The following is a 19,376-nucleotide window of genomic DNA, read 5'->3' as shown; positions in this document are numbered from 1 at the left end:
ACCCCAGCCTCTGACTCTGGGCTCGCGACCCACTCCAGGATTTGACGGCCAAAATGGTGCATTCGTGATGTGGCCCAGGAGGCTAATTACCAATCTGCAGATCGTCCCAATGCGCCGAGAGCAGGCAGTACCAGCAGGGGAGTCTCTTGGTCAGCTGGAAATGTGCGGTATCTGTAATGCAATAACTCCCCCCGCAGATTGTCGGGCAGGCTGCACTCTGTAGCAAACGTCCTTGTCACTTCAAGGAGTTGCCAGAGGAATTCTGTACAATGCAGCGAATGTCACCAAAGGTTTTGCTCTTCCCCACAAGCGGACTCACTCTCCCTGTTCCACTCTGTCAGAGCCTTTCCAAGTTGCAAAGATCTTTGTCAGGTCACCTCTCAGCCTCCTTTCGTCAAAGATTAATGAGTTAACATGTTGTTCCTTTTCTGGCAGGCATACCCCTTCAACTCTGGTATTTCTCTTGTGTGTCCATTCAATGTCAAAGTTTATACATGAATAATATCCATTGACATGGAATTACTTGTAGAAACTGGCCATTCTGCCCCATTTGGTCTGTGCTAGCATTTTCTTCTCCATTCGACTCCCCCTCCATTGTCACGCTCCATCCACATTTCCTTATTTCCTTCCTCATGTTTATGTAGACTCTCCCTGAAGGTATCCTATTTGCCTCAACTGCTTCTTTTAGTAGCAAACTCAACATCCTCACTTGTCTCTGAATGAAAAAGCTCCCCCTGGATTCCTCATCAGATTAATCAGTGGCTATCACAGATTTAAGATCCCTCGGATGAGTTAGTGGAGAATGGGTCACGGCTGATGAACCGCATGCTTTAAATTAATTTATTATTGTCACAAGTAAGGCTTACATTAACACTGCAAAGAAGTTACTGTGAAATTCCCCAGTCACCACACTCCAGTGCCTGTACGGGTCAGTGCCCTTAACCAGCATGTCTTTCAGACTGTGGGATGAAACCAGAGGTAAACATACACAGACGCGGGGAGAACATGCAAACTCCACACAGACAGTGACCCAAGCCAGGAATTGAACCCAGGTCCCTGGCGCTGTGAGGCAGCAGTGCTCACCACTGTACCATCGTGCTGGTTCCACGAGCATCAATGTGGGATCATTGACATCTACCTGAACCGTAAAAACACAATGTTTACATTTAATGTTTTAAATAAGAGACAACACTTGAAAACAGTGCAGCACTATCTCTTAAATCCTGTCTGTGCTGGGAATTGAATCCATAAACTGCAGATGAATGGATCAAAGGGTTTATTGAATGAATCAAACTGACAGCATTTCACTGATACCTTCAGTTATTTAACCTCTATCCCCTCTACGATTCATTGCTATGTTGTGAAAAGCTCTGAGGGCAAATAGTTCTCAGTGGGATCATTGATATTTTATTTGCTATTAATCTCCATCTTCCAAACCTGTTTTGCTTTCTTCATGAAAGTTTAGAAATGGCTTTGGCATCAGTAAGAATGGAAATGCCCATTGTGCGTTCTCTGTAGCAAGCTCAGTTCATGGACGGTAACCTAAGTGAGCCCCGCTCTGAGTGAGTCCCCACCCCCACCCCTGGCCAATTGTGCTGTGCCCTTGCAATGTTATTGATGTCCAACCATGAGACAGATGAACTTTTGCCCAGGTTTAGATTGGGATCCTGCCAGGGAAGCATGGTAATCAACCAGATGGAAACAAATAGATCCTACATGTGGCATTTTTCTCTGATTATCAGAGCATCATAGATACGATACAGCACCAGGAGGAGAGCATTCGGTCCATCTTGCCCATGCCAACCCAGGCACGCTTTCTAAAGTTTATTTATTAGTCACAAGTAGGCCTACATTAACACTGTAATGAAGCTATTATGAAAATCCACTAGTCACCACACTCTGGCACCTGTTTGGGTACACTGAGGGAGAATTTAGCACGGCCAATGCTCCTAACCTGCACATCTTTGGACTGTGAGAGGAAACCCACGCAGACACGGGAAGAATGTGCAAATTCCAAACAGACAATGACCCAAGCTGGGAGTCAAACCCAGGTCCTTGGCGCTGTGAGGCAGCAGTGCTAACCACTGTGCCGCCGTGCTGCCCAACTAATCCTATTTTGCTGCAGACTGACCATAAGATTGGGCAATCTTAATTTGATAACCTTCTCAATGGGTCAAAGGGCAATTCTGCACCACATTTACAACTCTGCCTCTGTTGCCTCACTTCCATGAAAGAAAGTGAGGTTGACTGACATCACTACCGATCACATTATTATCTTTAAGCATCTTTCCCAGCTCGCTGTTCTAATGCATCATTATCCTTACACTGCCCAGTCAGAACCATGTTGCTAATTCTTCCCTCTGCTCGCGTTTCAGCTGAAATTAAACTATTTTGTTTCATTTCTCCCTCAGGATACCTATTCACCATCCTTGCCATTATAATCCCAGAAGTATTTACACAGTAGGGTAGATCACTTAGTGGTGGTTTTCAACCCATCAAACTGATGATTCTGAATTGTCTCCAAACAGTAATGTGCTCTCTGTATTAACTCCCAGCCACCTCACTGTGCTTGCTTCACTGGCCATTCCCAACGTCTCAAACACATTGGCTGGAATTCTATCATCTTGCCAGCCATGGAATTGGCATGGGCAAGGTTCCGACAATGGAAATCTCTGTTGATCTCTGGTGGGAATTCCTGGTCTCGCCTGAGCGAGGCTGTAAAATCCCTCCCATGGTCAGGGAGAGAAATTGAATAATTTGATTATTTTATGAGGTGAGGGTACCTATTTCGATTTTTTGACAGTGAAATGCGATTCACATTTTTCTTTAATTTTCCTCTTTTGTTAAAATCACACTCCCATTCAGAACTGTTGGTCAAACAGAGCTGGCTCAATGCTGTGAGGATATTCAGACAATTCAGAATATCTGTGTGAAGTTTGCATGTTCTCCTCGTGTCTGCCTGGGTTTCCTTCGGGTGCTCCACTTTCCTCTCACAGTCCGAAAGGCATGCGGGTTAGGTGGATTGGCCACGCTAAATTGTCGCCTAGTGTTTAGTTTAGATGGATTAGCCATGGGAAATGTGTGGGGTTGTGGGGATAGGATGCTCTGTCAGAGAGTTAGCGCAGACTGTAGGGATTCTATGATTCTCTGAATAGGAATCCCAGATATTTTTTCATGCCTTTGTTACAGAAGTAGTTTCAGATGTTCTGGAAGATGCACAACAAACAATTCTTTTCAAAATCCTGAGAGCACCACATTGAATTGATTTGTGATGCTGTGGAATTCAATTCTAGCTTTGCAATTGAAACTATAGCCAGAAATATCCTTGGAACGGATCTCCAGCTACCATGGTAACCTCACTGGAAATGCTGTGGAAACCCTGTTTGTGGAAATTCCCGACTAGCATTCAAGATGAGAATAGGTGGATGAGGGGCAACATAGAAACAGAGCAGATAGGAGCAGGAGGAGGCCATTTGGCCCTTCGAGCTTGCTCTGACATGCATTACCATCATGGCTGATCATCTAACTCAGTAGCCTAATCCTACTTTTTCCCCATAAGCTTTGACCCCATTCACCCCAATTGTTATATCCAGTTGCGTCTTGAATACATTGAATATTTTGGCATCAACTACTTCTTGTGGTAATGAATTCCACAGGCTCACCATTCTTTGGGTGAAGAAATGTCTCCTTATCTCCATCGTAAATGGTCTACCCTGAATCCTCAGACTGTGACCCCTGGCTCTGGGCTCCCCCACCACTGGGAACATCCTCCCTGCATCTACCCTGTCTAGAATCCTATGAATCTCTATAAGATCCCCCCTCATTTATCTGAACTCCAGCGAAAACAATGCTAGGAAAGGAGATCAACATTGGAATAGGGATATCAAATAGTTCCTCGTGAAACGGCTGTGGGACATTCGGAGTTGGTGGGAATGCCAACACTTCAGAAGTGGGCAGGGAATCCCCATTAGCCAAAATATTCAGCACTGTGTTAGTTACTCAAAAAAATAATGCAAGTTTGTCAGACACAATTTACCTTTAACAGCAGGGCAATGCCGGGGGGGGGGGAGGTAGGTGATGGCTTAGTGGTATTATTGTTGAACTATTAATCCAGAAACTCAGCTAATGTTCTGAGGATTCGGGTTTGAATCTCGCCACAGCAGATGGTGGAATTTGAATTCAGCAAAAAAAAGAATCTGGAATTAGGAACCTACTGATGACCATGGAACCATTGTCAATTGTCGTAAAAACCCATCTGGTTCACTAATGTCCTTGAGGGAAGTAAACCTGCCATCTTTACCTGGTCTGGCTTACACGTGACTCCAGAGCCAAAGTAATGTGGTTGACTCTCAATTGCCTTCGGGTAATTAGGGATGGGCAATAAATGTTGGCCAGCTAGTGATACCCATGTCTCACGAATGAATAAACAAAGTTATGGTCTGTAGAAGCTTGCCCGCCACTGCCAACTGGGCTGGCGTTTGTTCGTTTATTCCTCTCCTTTCTTTGAACATCAGTGTGCCATGGGCAAAGCACCAGTCCTCTCGCACTGTCCCTACATCGAAGGAGAATGGAAAGGTTAAGATTGGAACTATTCCCACTCTTAGTTCCCTTGTTATCCGAGGATACATTCCATCTGGACCAAATAACACTTCTACTTTGAGCACAGCCAAATGTTTAAGTACTTCATCTTCAACTATCTTTATTCTGCCATAAATCTCTTGTTTAGTCACTAGTTGTTGTACCCGAGGGTGAAAAATAACTTAGTGTCTGAGAACCTGAAATCTGTTTAGCAACACAAACTGCGAGTGTCTTTGGAAAACCCACTTTTGTACCACTTGGGTAAATTCAGCAAGAACTCATTCTCGAGTTTTCATCGCTGTTCCTCTGCCATTATAAATTTGGAGAGTGACGCTCTGCTTTTTCATTCCACTAATAGGCTCACCCCATTGTGAACGAGAGCTCTATGTCGCTCCAGTGGTTACAAGAACAACCATAATTACAATATATTAATGAAGAAAACTCACTTAAGTCGCTAGCAAGAGGGATGTAAATTGGTACTTTGTAGCCAAGCTCTCCAAATAAAAAGAGACTTCCTCTTATCAGAATACACCCAGCTTTTGCAAGGCTCTTGCAATGTAATTGCCGTGAGTGTCTTTCAGGATATTAATGAATGATACATGAAAGTCGTATTCTAGATTCAGTCAGTTCCAGTTAATTTGCTTTCCAGTACCACTGAGCTTCCCAGAAAACATTTAGCGATTGAAGCCTGGTGCTCATTAATTGCAAATTGCACTAACTGTGCTGTCTCCACTGCCGAAAGTTCTCCAAATGAACTGCCTCCCAAATCCAACAATTTCCAATCAGATTTCAGTCCCCATACTGAGATAAGTCTGGTCAGAGACACAAGTGATATCCCCTGTGACTGGGGCCACGTTACTCTATCGCTCCTCGTCCCCTCAGTCTCTCTGCAAATTATGGTCTATCGTGCCACCTGCTGCCACTCCCCCACCCCCCCCAATCCCATTGCCATTCTTGTGGAATCATCATCATTTGGTTTCCCTCTTACCTCTTCAACCGGAGCCCAGAGCCTCTCGGGAAGCAGCTCACCTTTCCAGTCTGGCGCATGTTACCTCCAAAGTCCCTCCCGCCTCACTCCATGGTTACTTCCTCATCCTCATACACAAACCTGGGAATCGGTCCCTGTGTGAATGCTGATGTCACTCAGTTTGACCCTTCTATCATTTCACAGAGTCATGGAGATATACAGCACGCAAACAGGCCCTTCAGCCCAACTCATCCATGCTGACCACCTTTCCTAAACTGAACTAGTCCCATTTAACTATGTTTGGTCCATGTTTCTCTAAACCTTGCCCATCCTAGTACCTGTCCAAATGCCTTTTAAATGTTGTAATTCTATCTACCTCGACCACCTCTGGCAGCTCATTCCATACAAGTGTGAAATAGTCACCCCCTCAGGTCCCTTTTAAACCTTTCCCCTCTCATCTTAAACCTGTGCCCTCGAGTTTTGGATTCTCGCATTGCCTCTGTGCTTTCGGACAATTTGACCTGGAATATTGTGTACAGTATTGCTTTCCTTATCTGAGGAAGGATGTACTTGCTGTGGAGGGACTGCAGAGACTGATTTCTGGGATGGCAAGACTGAGGTATGAGGAGAGATTCAGTCAGTTTGGATTGTATTTGCTGGAGTTCAGAAGAGTGAGAAAGGATTTCATGGAAACTTATAAAATTCTAACAGGACTAAACAGAGTAGATGTAAGAAGGATGTACCCGATGGTGAGGATGATGGAGAAGGCTCGAAGGGCCAAATGGCGTCCTCCTGCCCCTATTTTCTATGTAGTCTTCAGTAAAAACAATAACATCGCCCAGCATACCTGCATCTGTCACCCCCACCCGGGTCCCTGTGAATTCCAAATTTGACTGTTCCTGCACTCCCCGGCTGCCTCTATGCTCTCCTCCCTCATGTTCTGTTTCCTTGTCTTTACTCACATCAGCTCCCAGCTCCCTCGCACAATTCCAATTTAAAACGCTCACCTTCATGGCATCACGCCTCTCCATCTCTGTAACCCTCTTCCAAGCGTTGCCGAGGGCTTTCTCTTTCTCTGATTCTGGCCTTTTTCACACAGCCTCCCTCCTCCCTTCTCCCTGTGCTTAGCCGCTGTGATGGATTTGGTTTAATAAAAACACTTGCCAGAATTTTACTGCCTCGCTTACCCAAGGCTCGTAAGGTCCTGCCCGAGATCAGTGGAGAATGCCGCTCTTGCCCATTCCAATACTGGGGTGGGTAAGGCGGTAAAACTCTGGACATTATGTCAATACAGGTTCCTGCTAATGGTCTTAGGGAAGGGATATTGGGTGATTTTGCATGCAGACAGAGAGCTGGATGCTGGGAACACTGAGTGGGCTTCAACAATCTGGCAGCTTCTATCTTTTACTCTCATTCCATGCTTTTAAAACTGTACTTTAACTCCTTTAAACTCTCTTTCTCTAGACCCTAGCTCTGACTGTAACACTACATTCTGCACCCTTTTCTTTCCTTCTTCCCTGTGTTATCTATGAACGGTATGCTTAGTCAGTCTGTATAGTGTGCAAGAAACAGTACTTTTCACTGTATCCCAATACATGTGACAATATTAACTCAAATCAAATCAAAGCTTCTAAGCGAGAGATTGAGGTCTGTGGATTGTAGGATATGATGTGGAGCTTGGGGCTTTTGCTACAAATAAACCTGTTTGGACTTTAAACTGGTGTTGTGGGATTATTTCTGTTCAATCATAGGATATATCAGTCAAGATATGACAACTCTCCAAGGTCTCAGAGCATTGGAGGGGCGGACAAGTTACCCTGAAACCTATTCACACCATTCCAGAGTCTGGAGAACAGGGACAAAGTTTGCCAAGTATTGGTGACAGGAAGTCCCAAAGTATGGCATAGAACCGTGTACCTGGGAAGGGGAAATCCTGAAGAGACTGATAATATTGGTGGGGGCGAGGGATGTGCCAGACTCTGGGAGAAATTCCTGGGTCAGCCAATGTTGTAAAAACATTTTCACATACCAGGACTGCGAGAAACTGATGAACCCAGCAGGTTCTGTGAGGAATCTGGCAGCAATGAACAAGGACAGCTGGGCCTGCAAGTACTTGCAGGAGGTCAGAATATGAGTCGCAGAGTCCTGCATTTCTTGGGGCTAAGCAGATGGCAGTAAGTGCCAATCAGTCCTTCCAGATGGCACTAGTGGCAATTTAGACTTTGAAGCATCTACACTCGGGAGTCAGTTCTTCCTTCAGTGTCTCCAGGTTAACTCAGAGGATGACTGAGTGTGATTCTCAACTGGAATGGAGCCATACACAATGGGCACAGATTGAATTTGAATACTTGTAATTCTGTCCAAGAGTGAAAGCAATATTGGGAAATAATGCAGTGAAGAAATTAGAGAAAGAAAGCAAAGAGAGAATCAAACTTTTCAACTCACCTCCTGTCACCCAGTGCTATTCTGTGGAGTACAGTTTGAACTGTGCACTTTAAAACTTGCGCAGAAACTTAGCTCAGTTGGCTGGATGGCTGGTTTGTGATGCAGAGTGATACCAACAGCGTGGGCTCAATTTTCATACCAGCTGAGGTTATTCATGAAGGCCCTGCCTTCTCAACTTTGCCTCTCGCCTGAGGTCTGGTGTTGTGAATTCACCAGTTTTTTGTGTATTTTCTTTATTGGATTTACCACATAGCAACATAGAGATGACACTTGTTCTAAGTCTGCAACTTGTTTATTTACATTGCTTAAAATATTTCCTCAGTTAGAAGATGTTTCCTTATATATCACAGTTCTGCTTTCTCAGATCCTTCTGGAAGCTTCTGTTAATTTTAGCTCTCAGAGACTACATTCATGTTTAATCAATCAAACACAGTGAACATAGGTTAGTCAACATTATCAAACACAGATCAATTAAACCATTGAACACCACACAGTGGAAAGAAGATTGGCTACCCTGAAAACCTGACTATTTTCTACAAACCTGTTTTGTGCTGCTGCAGGGTTTTATGGTGAATTGTCAACCTCCACAGAGTGGAAACTCAAGGCCATAGTGTTTACAGCACAGAGAGAGGCCATTCTGCTCATTATGTCAATGATAGTGTTTATATCCTCTGTGAGGGTCCTCCTATTTTCCCATACCTCACTCCCATCAACATCCTCAGTAGGGTGTTTTCAACCCTTACAAACATGACAGGCAAGAACAACAATGCTAAATATAACTATATAGCACCTATAATAAACTCAAATTGTCCCACAGCACTTCATAAGAGCATAATGAAACCAAATATGACAAAATACAAGGGGATTTGAGGGTAGATAACCAAAACCTTCGTCAATGAAGTAGATTTTAATGAGCAGCTTAAAGGTAGAAAGAGAAATAGAGGGGCAAAGAATTTCACAGAGACAATTTCAGAGCTTGGGATTAGGCAGCTGAAGGCATGACTGCCAATGGCAGCCAATTCCCCAGAGTAGGACTGTCAGTTACTAGGGGGTCATAGGTTTAAGGTGAAGGGAGGAAAGTTTAAATGAGATGCGAGAGGCAAGTCTTTTTACCCAGAGGGTGACAAGTACCCAGAATGTGCTGCCAGAGAAGATGGTAGAAGAAGATACAATAGCAACATCTCAGAGGCATTTTGACAGGCACATGAATAGACAGGGAATAGAGGGATATGGTCCACATTGAGATAAAAGACCTTTGGTTTAGAAAGCCATCAGCGCATGCTTGGTGAGCCAAAGGGCCTGTTCCTGTGCTGAACTGTTCTTTGTTGTCTGATGTTCGAGAGGCCGGAATGAACGGGAAAATGGAGTGTTATGGGACTGGAAAGATTAACAGCAATAGGGAAGAGCGAGACTATGGAGTGGTTTGAAAACAAGAACGAGAATTTTATAATCAAAACATTGCTTAACCTGCAACAACTGTAGATTAGTGAAAAGAGTGGTAATGGGACTTGCCACGAATAAGGAGAGGGCAGCGGAGTTTTGAACAAATGCATTCTACAGAGCGTAGAGTGTGGAAGGCCAGTCTTGAATACACTGGGACAATCAATGCTAGAGTTACCATCAGCATGAGTGAGAGTTTCAGTAGCAGATGAACTAATAGGCGCCATCTAAATGAAAGGCAACATTATCGAATGCCTGCAATATTTGTCTATTACCCTTGGTGCAACAGCCACCCCAGATCTTTAGCTCAGTTCCCTTTGTGCACTCACATCATGAGTTTTTTTTCTAAAAACAATTATCAAGATAGACAATACAAACTGAGTACCAGTTCCCCATTCTGAATCATCGCCAAATCAAACAGCCTCTTTGGTTCACGTGGCCACGTCAAAGAACAAAGAAAATTATAGCACAGGAACAGGCCCTTCGGCCCTCCAAGCCTGCACTGACCATGCTGTCCGACTGAACTAAAACCCTCTATCATTCCAGGGACCATATCCCTCCATTCCCATCCTATTCATGTGTTTGTCAAGACGCCCCTTAAAAGTCACTATCGTGTCCGCTTCCACTACCTCCCCCGTCAGCAAGCTCCCGGGACCCATACTCTCTGTGTAAAAAATCTGCCTTGTACATCTCCTTTAAACCTTGCCCCTCACACCTTAAACCTGTGCCTCCTTGACATTTGCTCATAAACAATAAGATGAGAAATATTCCCATCTCACCGAGCCTGCCCATGGCAATGCATTATTCATCAAACACAATTAAACATCAGAGGCGAAGGTTAACTCAAGTTATATTATTCACATATTAATAAGGCACAGAGAGTGAGAATTTAGTGTACGAGTGCCACATGAGGTGCTTGATCCCAATTGTGCCTAAGTTATTTATAAATTATCATTATACAGAACAGGCACAGACTAACAAGGTGAAATGTCAAAAATGTAAGGGGTAATTCTGTATTTCTTACATTTCAAATATGAGAGAAATTCCACAGGGAGCTGGTCTCACACAAATCGTGCGAGTAGGGTATAAGATGAAAACAACCCATATTTCCAACTGTATGTATTATGGCAGTAGGATAATATTATTGGCTATAGGTTATAAATGATTGGATGCGAGGGTAATGGATGGATGCTCAACATTTTTGCATTTTGACAAAGGAAATAAACAGGTTAACACCAGCATTAATGTAACAGAGAGAGGTTGTCACGCAATATCTGGAGCACTGTGTACAGATTCACTCTCCTTGCCGAAGGAAGGGTATATTTGCCTTAAAGGAAACGCAACCAAAATTCCCTAGACTGGAGCCTGAGACGAGGGGTTGTGCTGTGAGAAGAAATAGACTGGACTCGGTTTATATTCTTAAGAGATTAGAAGGATTTCATCGATATATAAAATTCCTAAGGAGCTTGCAAGAGTTCACTAGATTGGTTCCTGGGGTAAGTGGGCTGTCACACGGTGAGAGGTTAAATAAGTGGGGTCTATATTCTCCCGAGTTGAACGTAGAAGGACTGGAGATGAAACAACTTTCTGAAGAGGCTTGACAGATAAATATGGAATGCCCGTTTCCCTTGGCTACGGAATCTAGAATTACAATGAAGAGGATCCCACTACAGTAAAGGAAATGTTCCTATTACTTCACATCAACAGAAAAAGGGCAGATAAATTTTCCATCCCTAACACAAACTTGAAAATAATTAAAACGAATAATGTCACCCATCAAATGCTTTTATCAAATCCTACTTCCCCTTGTGTTTAGGGGCTCCAGCACTTAAAAGGAAAATTCTCATTCTTCGTGAGTACAGATTTTCCCCAAGCACTGATCCGTGTGAGGTTACATCTCAATGATCTCTCCATCAATGTCAATGAAACAAAGGAGATAGTCATCGACTGCAAGAAGCAAAGTGGAGGACATGCTCCTGCCTACATCAGTGGGGACGAAGTAGAAAGGGTTGAGAGCTTCAAGTTTTTATGTGTCCAGATCACCAACAACCTGGTCCCCCCGTGCCGACACTATAGTTAAGAAAGCCAACCAATGCCTCTACTTTCTCAGAAATTTGGTAAGATTTTCCAACATTTTCTCTTTTGGAAGGAAATTTGTATGTCCACTACAACTCTCACCAACCTCTATAGATGCACCATAGAAAAAAAATTTTTCTGGTTGTATCGCTTCCACCTTCTTCCATCGGGAAAAAGATACAAAAGTCTGAGGTCACGTACCAAGCTGACATCAGTTTCTTCCCCGCTGGCATCAAACTTTTGAATGGACTTACTTTGCAGTCAGTTGATTTTTCTCTACACCCTGGCTATGACTGCATCACTACGTTCTGCACTGTCTCGTTTCCTTCTCTATGAACAGTATGCTTTGTCAGTATAGTGCACAAGAAACAATATTTTTCACTGTAAGCTAATACATGTGACAATAATAAATCAGATCAAATCAGATCAGTGTGCACCAGCCCTTTGGTTTACCTCTATGATCATTTTCAATTAATAACAGTTCAATACAATATACTCTGCATGTTCTTTTCAGGGTGACTTCATTGCAGTGTTAATGTCAGCCTACTTGGGACACTGATAAATAAACTTAAAACTTGAGCCTGTGTTAAAAAGAGTCCGCTGACACTAGGGTGAATTTAACATGGCCAATCATTCTAACCTGCACATCTTTGGACTGTGGGAGGAAACCGGAGTGCCCAGAAGAATCCCATGCAGACAAGGGGAGAATGTGCAAACTCAATACAGATAGTGACCTGAGGCTGGAATTGAACCGGGGTCCCTGGCACTGAGATACAGCAAACCACTGAGCCACCGTGCCGCCCCATCAACTATAAAGCAGGGAAACAGCTTCAGGTAAAAGTATCAACTTTGTCAAATGTTATATATTTCAAACAAGAATGTGATTGATTTCAGTGCATTCCATAAAGATAACCAAGTATTAATTGTGAATAAAAGCTCAATAAATGGTAATTTTGCAGAACAGATTATGGTCTGCCACAAAATGAATGAATTTCTCTCTTTGACTTGAAGCATGAAATCAATAATTGCATTTCTCTGTGTCGAAGCTGCTGGCAGCAACATATCCTGATTCAATTTGAGGAATTACGTCGCTATAAACCTTTAAACATTGATGGAGTGACTTGTTTATATCATCCAGCAGAAGCCAGGAAAGAACTTATGCAAATCTTTCTTAACATATTTTATTGTTTGTGTAAATCTTTGCTTGTGAACTATTTCTTCAGATGGCGCATGAACCAAACTGGCCTTGCCTGCTCTGTCATTCATTTTGATCTTGGCTGATTATCCAACTCAATAGCCTGATCCCGCCAAGCCCTCCAAATCCTTTGATCCCTGGCCCATGTGCTATATCTAATTGCTTCTTGAAAACATACAATGTTTTGTCCTCAACTGTGTTGTGTGGTAGCGAATTCCATAGACTGACCGCTCTCTGGGTGAAGAAATTTCTCCTTATTTCTGCCCTAAATGGTCTACTCTGTATCCTGTGACCCCTGGTTCTGGACACCACCACCATCAACAACATCCCTCTTCCATCTACTCCGCCTAGTCCTGTTAGAATTCTTATAAGTTTCCCCCCTCATTCTTCTGAACTCCAGTGAATACAATTCTGACCAACTCAATCTCTCCTCATACATCAGTCCCACCATCCCAGAAATTACTCTGATAAACTGTGGCTGCACTCCCTCTGGAGCAAGAACATCCTTCTTCAGATAAGGAGACCAAAACTGCACCCAATATTCCAGGTGTGGCCTCACCAAGACCCAGTATAATTGCAGCAAGACATCCCTGCGCCTGAACTCGAGTCTTCTAGCTATGAAGACCAACATACCCTTTGGCTTTTTTACTGCCTGCTGCCCCTGCATTGCTTACCTTCAGTGGCTGGTGTACGAGGACACCCAGGTCTCGTTGCACATCACCCTCTCCTAATTTGTGGCCATTCAGACAGTAATCTGTCTTCCCATTTTTGCTTCCAAAGTGGATGACCTCGCAACTGAGAGTGAGAAATGATTCATTATACAGTGACTCTGGGCGGGATTTTCAGGCAACCACTGGGATCATTCAGTCCTGCCGAAAGTCAATGGAAGTCTGACTGGGCCATCGCATCTCCCACCGCAGGACAGGCCACGTCGGAACTGGAAAATCCTTGCCACCGTCTCTTCCTCTCGGAAAATAAATGCTTTCTTCACAGATGGAATTGTAGGATTTTAGTAACATTTATTTTAATTTTTGATACATAGGGGATGCTGAATACCCAGTGAGAAAGTGCAACAAGAGCAAAGCAAAAACTTAATAACCACTTTCGTAAAGCTTTCAATAAATATTCTTGAAGTTTTAACATTGGTCCCCGAATGGTGAGGCACCCAAAGTGTTAACCTGATCCTCACTTCATGGAAATAAATAACTAATCAGCAATGCAGCCACATCGATGTATCATCATTGCGCTGAGATAATGACTGGACAACTTGTGTCCATTAACTAATAAACATCAGCATATTGGCCACACCGTGAAGGATCTTAACTGATGTCTGCAAAGACTGTTAGTCAGCAAAAAGGGAGAAAGTGAGTGAGATAAATACACAATAGAGATAAAATCCCAGGGATCTGGGGAAAGGGGGAGTGGGACTGACTGGCTGAAAGAGCTAGTACAGTCTTGACAGACCGAATAGCCTCGGCCTGTGCTGTTCCATTCTTAGTTTCTATTAAATGACAGCTTGTATGAGGCAGCAATAAGTTGGCTAAGCGGCGGCGATTAGGCTTCTCTCCAACACTCAGAAAGCACCGTCGACGCAGACATCTCATACAGTCCGTGATGGAGAGGCCAGCCTTAGAAAGGAATCCCCGAGGAGTTCTGTAAGATTGCTTCCCTTCATTCTGTACAACAGTTACGGATTGCATCAAAAGCAACACGTTCCACTGCAACATTTAAAACTAAGCAACAATTTCAAGATTTGCAGCAAAAAAAATTGGAATTGTCTGCGTATAAAAATGACACTTTAAAAGATATTTCAGAACACAAACGACATCCAACTATATTGACTGGGTGGCACGGTAGCACAGTGGTTAGCACTGCTGCCTCACAGCACCAGGGATTCCAGCCTTCCAGTCTATGTAGAGTTTACACTTCCTCTCCGTATCTGCATGGGTTTCTCCGGGTTCTCCGGATTCCTCCCACAATCCAAAGATATGCGGGTTAGGTTGATTGGCCAGGCTACATTGTCCCTTAGGGTCGGAGGGGATCAACAGGGTATACATGTGGAGTTACGGGAATAGGGTCTGGACGGGATTGTGGTCGGTGCAGACGCGATGGGCCGAATGGCCTCTTTTTGCACTGTAGGATTTCATGACTGAAACCTCAGAGACTATTCAAGGGGATCAGTGTGGCATTGAGATCTAATCCGACTTCCCATGAAACCCTTTTTAATTTGGATTTCCCTCACAGCTCACACGGATCAGGAAGGTTTTAGTTTCAACCAGAGGTTATAAATTTTAAGTAATTGGCAGAAGGAAGAGAGGGGGAGGAGAAGGGATTTTTTTTAATCCTAACTTACTGACAAACTGCCTCCTGAAAAGGGTGATGGAATCGGATTCTACAGGAACCTTCAAAAGGTGATTAGAGATGTGTGTGAAGAGAACTGATTTGTAGGATAATGGGAAACAATCTAGACATGAGGCCAAATTGGAAGGCTCTTTCAAAGGGCTGGCAGAGGCGCAAGGGGATGAATGGCCTCCTTCTGCACTGTAGGGTTCCGCTGTCTGAGTATTGGGCTGCACCTCATTTACTCTGTTCTGAATGGCTGTCAGGGAATGTGACAATTAGTCTCAAAGTTCTCAGATAGGCAGGATTAAAATCAGCCTCTCCTGATTACCACGTGGCAATATCTGGTAAAAGATGGACCTAATCTGTGGCTGGAACTTGGAGAATCTCCACATCACCAACTAGTCAGGGTCAGATTTTGTGCTAATACTCACTATTCACATTCATGCCCAAGTAATACTCATTTGGATGAGACATAAAAGGGTGAATGAAACCATCCTCCAACCAGAAACTGATATCTTCAGAGAAGGAAGATGAAGACTGGCGAGGAATGAGAAGCCACTGTGCAGTACCGTATGAGAAAAGTTATCACTGTATCTTTCAGGAGTGGGGGCGACATGATGGCACGGTGGTTAGCGCTGCTGCCTCACAGCACCAGGGACCCGGGTTCAATTCCAGCCTCAGGTCAGTGTCTGTGCAGGGTTTGCCCATTTTCCCGGTGTCTGTGTACGTTTCCTCCGGATGCTCCTGTTTCCCCCCTGCAGTTCAAAGATGCATGAGTTAGGTGCATTGGCCATATTAAATTGCCTCTTGGTGTCCAAAGATTTGCAGGTTAGATGGATGAACCATGTTAAATATGTGGAGTTGCAGAGATAGAACAGGGAGGGTGGGTGGTCCTGGGTGAGATGTTCTTACGGAGAGTTGGTACAGAGTCCAAATGGCCTCATTCTGCACTGCAGGAACTCTATGATTCTCTTTCCTTCTTCCTCTAAAACAGCGTTGGAATAGTGCTTTCTCTCAAGCATATTAATATTTATTCGTCAAGTCACAAAGTCCCCGCAAACTGCAGCAGCAGATTATCTCTTGGAATGTCTTTCGCATTTCTTGACTGCGGAAAGCATAGATGAGCGGGTCAATGACCGAGTTGCACATGATGAGGATTAAGTACATGTTGAAATGCGACATAAAGCAAAGACAGTACGGGTTTCGTGGGCAGGAGATAATGAGAATGAGGTGCAGGAAGAAGGGAGCCCAGCAGACAACAAAAACACCCAGAAGAATGGTCAGCGTGATGGCCCCTTTCATGTTGGCCGCTTGGTGGATGGCACCATTGCCAGGCAGGGCGGCGATACGCTTGACGTGCAAGCGTGCCAGCATGAACATGTGAACGTAGAGCGAAGCCATGAGGACGAGCATGGTGAAGAACATGGTGATAAGGCAGATGACCACGGTGGTGCTCTCTGAATAGACAATGAAGAGGATCCCAGAGACGGTGCAAGCTGTCCAGATGCCAGCGATAACCATCAGGGCCCTCCTCACCGTCACGATGTTGTGGTAGCGCAGAGCGTAGAAGATGGTGATGTACCTGTCCACAGCTATGGCGAGCAGGCTCCAAATGGAGGCAAGGAGGGAGGTACAGATCATGGAGTCCAGCACATTGTCCATACTCTTGATCAAGCTGTCCTGAGCCATTAGGTGCCTGCTTTTTAACATGGCGATGAAGATCGTCTCCCAGGCATTGGACACACTAACCAGCATGTCGGCCACTGCCAGGCTGCAGATGAAAAAATACATTGGGGAGTGCAAATTCCTGTTTTTGACGATAGCAGTGATGACCAAAATATTCGCCAAGAGGCTGACGATCCCCAACGTGAGGAAGGCCTCCGTCGAGATCCACAGTTGCTCATAGCAACCCGAGGAGGAGCTGGCACCGTGCGAGCCATTGGCATTGAGGATTCCCGTAGCGCTCTCGTACCTGGGGTGCGGACCATGATACAATGAGGAGTTCATGCCTGCCACCAAGGACTCCCCTGACTGGATCCCCTCACTCCAGATGAAGCAAACACTGTTCGGACTGACATAGAATAGGAAATCCGGCTCAGAGCTGAAGCACTGATCCCACGATTTTGTTGCATCGCTGGGGCATCCTTGTTGCGCCGTCGCAAAAACTGCTCCTGAGGTAAACGAGGCAGCTACTGAACCCAAATCATCTCAAAGCTGCCGGATTTGCCAAATGAACGTGACTTCATGTTTTTGCATACACTGTCTTTAACCAGTCCTGCCTGGGTTAGCCAGTGTTAACTGCAGCAGAATCCAGCTGCAGGAGGCTGTCAAATGAACAGAGAGATCCTGCTTCTCCCCCTTCCAGCCTCAATAGACACACACAGAGTCCCAGATAACCACTCACAGGAAAACAACGCCAAACCTGTGTGTCGATAGGAGATTCAACAGGGAATGAAAACCTTTCACATGTTAACAAATTCTGTGAAAGTGTGGTCAGCATGCTCCTCCCCCCCACAGTACAGTTCAGCCTATCACACTCAGGGCTGGAAAACCGCATGTTAAACATTTAAGGGAGACTCCAGTTTTTCATTACTCCCAGTGATCCAGTTTCATTCACAATGATGTTTGTGTTGCGTGTGCTATGAATTGAAATTGTGGAGATAATTTTTGCTGCTTCTTAATAAGCCCCCAGTTAGTAACTCAAAACACTAACTCAATATTGCTGAGGCTTTAAATCTATCTAATTATCCACCACACTGAAAGCTCGCTGATATTTTTGTTCTAAGTTAACCACAGCTGTCCATTAGGTGCAGGAATTGTTGTGTCTTTGTGCTCAAGTCTATTTAATGAGCACATTGTTAAGGTGCAATGTCTGGACGCTCTCTCGTATCCGTCGCACTCCAGTTTCTTCTCCCATTTGTGAGGTTGCTTTAAATATTAAACAATCTGTCCTGCTAAACCTTTAAGTTGAGCAATGATACGATCTGTGAAGTGCAGTGAGCAGATACGAGGTTTGGGATGTTTCTCTGAAGGTTTTGTGAAGCAGGGCGCGTTATAGGTAGGATTCTGAGATCTCGTTCGCCCCGCCACTGCAGAATGGAAAACTTGGCACTCAACCACAACTCCAATCAGGGGAAGGGAGTACCCCAGTCACGGGTGAGGTGGAGGTTTCCAGCGAATATTTAAGGAAGGATTGCCAGTCGGTCAAATCCCGAATGTATAGAACGAAGTGGAGTTCTCCCTGATTCACATCATTTCCCGATTAGCAAACATCTTGATTTTAAAATCCTCACCCAGGCCCTCGCCCCTCCCTATCTCTGTATTTCCTCCAGTCCTGCAACTGTTTAACATCTCTCCACTTCCCCGGTTCTGACCCTTTGCGCATCTCTAAGTTCAATCACTCCACTATTGCGAGCCGTATCCAAAGTTGCCAAGGCCCTAAGCTCTGAAATTCCCTCTGCAAATCTCACCACCTTGCTTTCCTCCTGTAAGATGCTACTTAACACCCATCTGACTGGTCACCCTTGTAGTTTCTTGTTGGCTCTGCGTTGTATTTTGCTTGATAATGTTCCTGTGGAGCATGTTTTCTTGTGTTAAGGATGCTATATAAATGCAAGTTGGTGCTGCTATTCTGTAGATGCTGCATCCTCTTAGTTTTCTGGCTGTTTGCTTTGCAGCATTTCACTGAATGTGGCCTCAATCTGCCGCCTTCAGGAAAATGTTGTTTGTGTGTGGATCCAACCAACGCTGCTTCACCAGAAAAGTGTATTTTAAGACAATTATTGGGATTACATGTTAAGGGAGACTAGAGCTCAGGGCAGCCAGAGCCGAGGCTCAGTAAGGAAAGGCTGAGATAAGGTTATCCTGCCACAGTATAATGAGGGGCTGGAAACTCTGTAATTCCCCCTGTTGCATGCAACAGATAACATTTAACATTAAATGTAAATGTACATTGTAAATATAACCTGTACTGAGGCACCTCATATACTGTATTGAAAGAAACTGAACTGTATTGCACTTTGTGTAATATCGAATTTGAACAGTTATTTACTTTTCTTTTACAAATTTTTACGAATAAAGTATATTTTTATAAAAGGAGCCTGTCCGAGTGTGGAGCCAGGAGGAGTAATGTTGGCTCCACTCTGTAGCAGCACACACCAATGTCAGTTGTTAATTCTCACTCAGCCCTGCCTGGCCATTTTCCCCCTCACTATCCCGACTCCCTCATTCCCCTCTGACCCCTCTTTCTCTTGGTCAGCCCTCGCTCCCAATCACATCTCACCTCCCTTAATCTCTTACCCGCTCCTGATCATTCCCCAACCCTTTCCCTTC

The 19,376-nt window shown here is 44.4% G+C and overlaps 1 protein-coding gene across 1 annotated transcript; it reads right to left on the bottom strand.

The window, feature by feature from the left end:
• Positions 1-16,067: 16,067 nt before the first annotated feature.
• Positions 16,068-17,051, bottom strand: mc4r (melanocortin 4 receptor). The gene has a single exon (XM_080215097.1). It carries the CDS (start codon positions 17,049-17,051, stop codon positions 16,068-16,070), a length of 984 nt encoding a protein of 327 aa, XP_080071223.1.
• Between the last annotated feature and the right edge of the window lie 2,325 nt (positions 17,052-19,376).

This window comes from Carcharhinus amblyrhynchos, chromosome 2 (assembly GCF_965287045.1).
Source record: "Carcharhinus amblyrhynchos chromosome 2, sCarAmb.v2.hapA, whole genome shotgun sequence".
NCBI classification, from domain to species: Eukaryota; Metazoa; Chordata; class Chondrichthyes; order Carcharhiniformes; family Carcharhinidae; genus Carcharhinus; species Carcharhinus amblyrhynchos.
This window is presented reverse-complemented; position numbering and strand designations above follow the sequence as displayed.

What these genes read in the sequence shown, in the direction of transcription:
- mc4r (XM_080215097.1), bottom strand. Translation starts at nt 17,051, where the DNA reads ATGAACTCCTCATTGTATCATGGTCCGCACCCCAGGTACGAGAGCGCT.